This window comes from Cibotium barometz, chromosome 40, assembly GCF_041138505.1.
Source record: "Cibotium barometz isolate CiBa-2024 chromosome 40, ASM4113850v1, whole genome shotgun sequence".
NCBI lineage: Eukaryota > Viridiplantae > Streptophyta > Polypodiopsida > Cyatheales > Cibotiaceae > Cibotium > Cibotium barometz.
Window position 1 is genome coordinate 12,382,835 of NC_141085.1, and position 6,062 is coordinate 12,388,896.

At 42.2% G+C, this 6,062-nt stretch overlaps 1 protein-coding gene across 3 annotated transcripts in view; it reads left to right on the forward strand.

Moving 5' to 3' along the window:
- The window catches only part of LOC147615216 (Spc97 / Spc98 family of spindle pole body (SBP) component), a 29,153-nt gene extending 26,975 nt beyond the window's left edge, over positions 1-2,178 (forward strand). The window contains exons 19-23 of one of the 3 annotated variants that reach the window (XM_086779243.1): positions 1,030-1,092; positions 1,189-1,263; positions 1,466-1,695; positions 1,781-1,928; positions 2,023-2,178. In XM_086779243.1, coding sequence (XP_086635369.1) covers positions 1,030-1,092; positions 1,189-1,263; positions 1,466-1,695; positions 1,781-1,907 — 495 coding nt within the window. In that variant the 3' untranslated portion in view covers positions 1,908-1,928; positions 2,023-2,178. Of the gene's footprint in view, positions 1-1,029; positions 1,093-1,177; positions 1,264-1,465; positions 1,696-1,780; positions 1,988-2,022 lie in introns of those variants that run through there. The other 2 variants (XM_086779245.1, XR_015262776.1) reach the window with 2 other exon arrangements.
- Positions 2,179-6,062: the final 3,884 nt, after the last annotated feature.

The window sequence follows — 6,062 nt, forward strand, 5'->3', positions numbered from 1 at the left end:
GTGAAGCAGGGGAAGTGAGGGCGAGCAGGGAAGGGGTTGCGCAGATGGACAGGGGGGAGGAGGGTGAATGCGCAAAGGGGAGGGGTGGCACGATGGCGAATAGGGGGAGGGCGGGCGATGGTGGGCAGGGATAGGTTGGGGGTGGGGAGTGCGCTCACAGCTCACACGACTCAATGTGCAAGCAGATTTTGCTTGCCTTGATCCAAAACTTATCCTTGCCTATAAGTAAGCTGCCTTTTAAGCAGAGATTGTTTCTTTGGCGCTGTTTAGTGGGTGTGCTCCCTGTTGCAGAGATGCTGGCTAAAAGAGGGTTAGCTGGAGCTACCTGCTGTAGATGTGGAGCTCATTTTGAAACTGTACCACATCTATTATGGCATTGTTTAGAGACAAGGGAGTTTCTTCGACGATTGGCCGATGATATTACATGACGCTTTCCAGCCAGGCGATACGGAAAGCAATTCTGGATATTTGGGACTGGTGTGCCCAATTCTCTTGATTTTGATGTTTTCTTTCTATGGACTAGATATTGGCTCCATGGATAATATGGAAGATGAGATACAATGCTATGTTTGGGCAGATGCCTCTAGAGGCATATGCTTACTTAAAGATGAATTTGCAACAATTTCTCCATGATTGCTTGCAGTTGGAGGACATTGCTTTTAGCCAGTTCGAGGTGGGCAGACGCCTCTAGAGGCATATGCTTACTTAAAGATGAATTTGCAACAATTTCTCCATGACTGCTTGCAGTTGGAGGACATTGCTTTTAGCCAGTTTGAGGTGTTTTTCCATTGCTTCTGAAGTTCTTTGAAGATGGACTTATCTCGAGTCCATCTCCTATATTGTACATAAGTCATTGTTAATAGAAGCATGGTTTTCACAAAAAAAAGTGTGTGTATGTATGTATGTATATGGTGCAAAGAATAAATCAAATGTCACATGGTCATTATTCAAAATTAAGGCAAGGCATGTAAAATCTTCTTTTCAAATGAATTCTTTTCGGTGGGTTTTTGTTTTGGGGATAAAATACAGGTGATTGAGCCCAACTGGCATGTTATGAATGGAAAGCTGCAGACTGTGAAAAGCATAGACGAGGTTTGTTAATCTGATCATTGCTGTAAGAACCACCATTCATGGGTTTCTTTTTCCCCTAACTTTAAGAGGGGTGGTTTGTTGCTAGTTGTTTTTTAGGTGATGGCACAACATGATTTTTTTCTGGACAAATGCCTCAAAGAGTGTGTGCTCCTTTGGCCTCAAATTTTGAGGGTAAGTTTGCAAGTGTTGTGGAGCTTCCTCTTTTGTTGCAAGAGTTCTCTCTCTGATGGGCGGACAAATATGAAACTGGAGCATTGTGTTCTGAGATGGATCTCTGGTGCTTCCTTGCAATGCTATTGAAATGGACTTTTAAGTATTCTGTAAGGTGGAAACATGGGCTCTTTAGCTGCTGGTTTGATTGATGTGTATGCAGAAAGTTGAGAAGCTTAAGTCGATCTGCCTGCAATATGCAACTGCCACACAGTGGTTAATACCCTCGATGTCCACACCAGATCTGAATGTGTATGATCCAATGGCATCTAAGCTGAAAGATACGGAGAAATCAGAAATTGTGAACAAGCCCGCAAGGAGTAGACAGGGTCGCGAGCAGGCTGCAAAAGCATTTAACCCATCAGACGAAGCAACGTTTAGGACCACCATCGGGTAAGTGTGAACACTGTTTGTAAAGATTTTGATCGATTGTTTGTCGGTGTCAAGTTTCATGTTTGCCTTCAACTTCCTCTGACAGAAAAATTGAAGAGGAGTTTGACAAGGAGCTGAACAAGCTAGTGCTGCTTTTAACTAATGGTTCACAGACAGATCCCTATCTAGCTCATTTAGCGCATGGTCTGCAAGGCGTGGGGCAGGACATTTGAGCTTAGGTTGCAATCAAAAAAGTACTGGTACTCTGGACTGTTTGTGCGTGAGGTGTAGTTTTTTTTTTTTTGGGGGGGGGGGGGGTGCTAATGCAATTTTCACATTGTAATGCAGTTTCTTTATTTACTTTTCTGAAAGCACCCTTATCCAATCCATAGATTGGGCAGTGGACCTGTATTCTTGTACATGAAGCCACTATTGGGTTTCTTTAATAACATCAGTAATGCAGAAGGGCCACCAATGTAGTGGCCTCTTTGGAGGTGGGCTCTATTGAAGTTCTTGTGGTCAGTTCCACGTTCTGGTGTAGTGTGTAAGCGAGTGGGAGTTGGGAGTGGCATGGTCCTCACATGTGCACATGCCTGGGTACATGCTTGGTTGAGGGACAACGATGCATACACACACAGAGCACACTTGCACACCCACATGTGCATGACTGCAATACTCAGGACCAAATTAGTGTGAGGGGGGTTACACCCACACACAGCTCACACATGCACACCCATGGGGGTGTATGCTCGTGGCAGTCATACACACTTTTCGCGTTCTAACATGGAGGCACGCACAGTGCAGCATGCATGGCTTGGTGTGGATAGATTTCTTGTTGGTTTCTTTGTCCACTTTGCAAGGAGAACGAGGAATCACGTGCATCACAACATAAAGGAAGGCTTAATAAAGGTGCAAATGAATTTTGATATGGTTGCATTGAATGTGATATAAAACAAGTGACCCCATTCGAAATCAAAGTTGTGATCTCTAGTTCATGTTTAGCTTCAAATGCATGAGGGCGATGTTCAAATGTCGAGGATTGTTAGATGTTGGAGAGAGAGAGAGAGAGAGAGAGAGAGAGAGAGATTCTATTATCGTCTTTGGGAGGTAAATATGACTGATGTTTTCAACCTTCATCCAAGTAGACATTGGAGATGATGCTCCCCCTCGACTACAATCCATAGAATACTGCAAGTGAGTACAAGGTATTAAATAGGTACATCTTGAGTCCAACTTTAGATCTTAACATGGTTGCACGTGTTCTCAAATTCCTAATACGGGTCCGACTCTAGTATAGGTATCACAAATCATTGCCATCTATGCTTTGATGTAACTTCTAGGCCCATTATCTTGAAATTTTCCACTACTTTCATTGGCTTTGACTTGTTACAATAGGGAAGGGACCCTTTCAAAGGTTTTACTAAAATTGCATTTTCTTTTGCACATTGACCATTAGTCCATTGTGCGTACAGAACAGTTCCAAGATAGCCATAACTACTAGGCATACAAAGATGATATCATCAACATAAAGGAGAATAAGAATGACTATTGCTTGAGTGCATAGTGTGGGTATGTTCTCTTGCCTTAGCATAGACAAGTTCCATGGGCTGTGAGTCTAAAGATATATGGCAGTGTGTCCTCTCTCAATCCATGTGAAGCCAACATGTGTTGCAATTAATCCTATTAAACTTACTAACGGCTGAACCAAAGCCCTTGCTGTCAGACAAAACTCTTCCAAGACGGTGTGAAATGATCAAAGACATGAGTAGGATGCCTCAAGAAACATTGTTGTATTGTCAACAAACTTATAGAAGCTCCTCCTCCATGTGCAATGGCATTCTCAATCTAGATACCACAACATTAGAGCAAAGGGAAATGCTCAAAGTTTTTTGCAACAATGAGATACATCAAGGTAGTTAAGGGGAAGCCCTTCCATATGGTGGAGCAAGAGATATGGAAGCGCTCACATCGACCTCCACAATCAATCACAACACTGTGAGCCTCTAGATAAAGGCAAGAGACACCTTTGATCCAATCCTAAGAAAATCCCATGCGTGTGAGAGTACCCTCAAAGAAGTCCTAATTTGCTTTGCCATAGGCTCTCAAAATTAAGTAGCAAGATGGCCAAGGGATGGTTACTCGCCTTGGCTTACTCTGTTGTTTCCCAAAAGGAAAAGACGTCAAAGATGCTTCTTCCTTGTAGGAATCCATTTTGTGTCATGAATGACTATTTGTAATGAATGACTATCTATAACATTGGCTGCAATTTCATGCTCATTACTTTGGCAAGAAGTTTGTATGATGTTCAAAGTATTGTGATAGGCATCCACTCGGCAACTCTTAAGGACCTTGTTGAGAAAAGGAGGCATAGAGATCGTGTTTCACATATCCTGTATAATGCCACAATGATCTCATCCCCAATGGCATAAACTTATGAAAAATGTGGTGGAGAGGCCATCATCTCCATGCAATTTACCATGCGGTAATGTCCGAATCACACGTCTAAGCTTATTTGTCAAAAAAGGGGCATCAAGTAATACACGTCATTGAAATTAACGTAGGTAGGGACTCCCAAACCTTTTGCTTTGCCCTATCCCTTTGAGGGGAGCAAGCTTCTTTGCAACTAATAAACTACATTAAAAATTGGAGGCAATTCTCCTGATCATGTCAAGCTGTGAGATCTCTTGTCGTTCTATCCGAGATCTTGTCTCATGGCTAAGGCCACTATGTGATAAAGATCACTGCACTCCCTAAGGCAAGAGCAACTTTTTGCCTATAGTCAAGAGAATCACAAACTCTCCAAGCATCCATCACCCACCATGATAACTTTGCGTTGGTTAATGACACTTTGGTATGCATACACGGGGAGGAGAGTTTTGGCTCCCTAGATCTGTGATGAAGGACAATGTCTTGACTTTGTGGTGCCTTGAGCAATGGAGATAGTCACAACCCTATCAAGTGCACAATCATCAACATAATGGTGGTCCAAGCGGGCATAAATGCAATCTGCACCACTCCAGCAATTACTCAAGAAAAGAGTGAATTAGGATTCCTCTAACCATAGTTCTTGCCATGAAAGGAAAAAATAATTCTCTCCTAGGATGCGGTTAAAAGTTGCCTTCATGTCCCCCCTTCTTATTCATAGGTTGACAAGTGAATCTGGCTTCCTATGGAAGTCATCCTTTAACCAACAATCCTTGCCATGAAAGGAAAAGATAAATCTCTTCTAGAATGTCCTTTCAAATGGCTTTCATGTATTGTTTATCCATTTTGGGGTTAACAAAAGCGCTCTCTACCACATATGGGAGTAACAATAAGTGTCATGAAAATGCGCTATAAAAGTTGTAAATATTATGAGAAAAGTTGGCCGTAGCCAAGCTTATTACTAGTTAGTTCTTCAAGGTTTTGGCACCCAAGTGTGAATATGGGTTAGATGTATGTGAGACATTTTCTCATAATGCAATGACACAATCCTTCATTGTGCTAATTGAGCTCTTGACTTCTCCTTGCTCTTGCTCTTGTGTATGTGAGAGAGAGAGAGAGAGAGAGTTGAGAGAAGACGTTTGCCTACAGTTTTTAATACATGTGCCTCTTTATGCTTTGTGTAGAATGTAGAGAGAGAGAGAGAGAGAGGCATGTTTTTGTAAAGAGTTGTAGCTGACAACAAAGTAAAGCGATGAAAGTAGTAAAGGGAGTCGAAGAAAGTAGTTGAGTTGGAGAATTCGTTATCTTGGAGAAGTGCACAAACACACACACATGTTCCATCCATTGCCCGTGCATGTCACTTACATATTTCACTACATGCATCATAATTTTTTTTCAGCTCTTGCATCTCACGATATGTATGCACACATGCACCTGTAACTAACCTTGCCAACACCAACCATCCAGGTACATCTTTGGATGGGGAGACCATGGCAGGCGCAAGCCTCACCCATGGTACAACTCATCACCTGGAGAACCCTTGACCTTGCTGGTTCCTCCAAAGAGCTTCATTTCATGTAACCTTTGCTTCATCTCTAATTTACCACCAACAAAACCTTGCATTGGCCAACGTGTTCGCCACGAAGCAACCTAATCTCTTTACATCATGCTGTGAGATCCAAGCATAATACCCTATCACCCTAGATGTTTCGGGCCACCATCTACTCATGTAAAACATTCATGGTGGTTTTAGGGCTCATAGAGATTCCAAGCTTGAAAGCAAGGTAAATATTTCCATGAGACGGTTGTCTATTTCCATTCTTGCTTGAATAATAGAGAATTCTTAAAAGGGTAGAAACGTGGCATAATATCTTTGACACCATTGTTGGGGATGCATTCTTGCTTCTTCCTTCTTCTTAGGACACTCAGCTCTTCCTTGTATGTTTTAAAATCAACATTTTTTA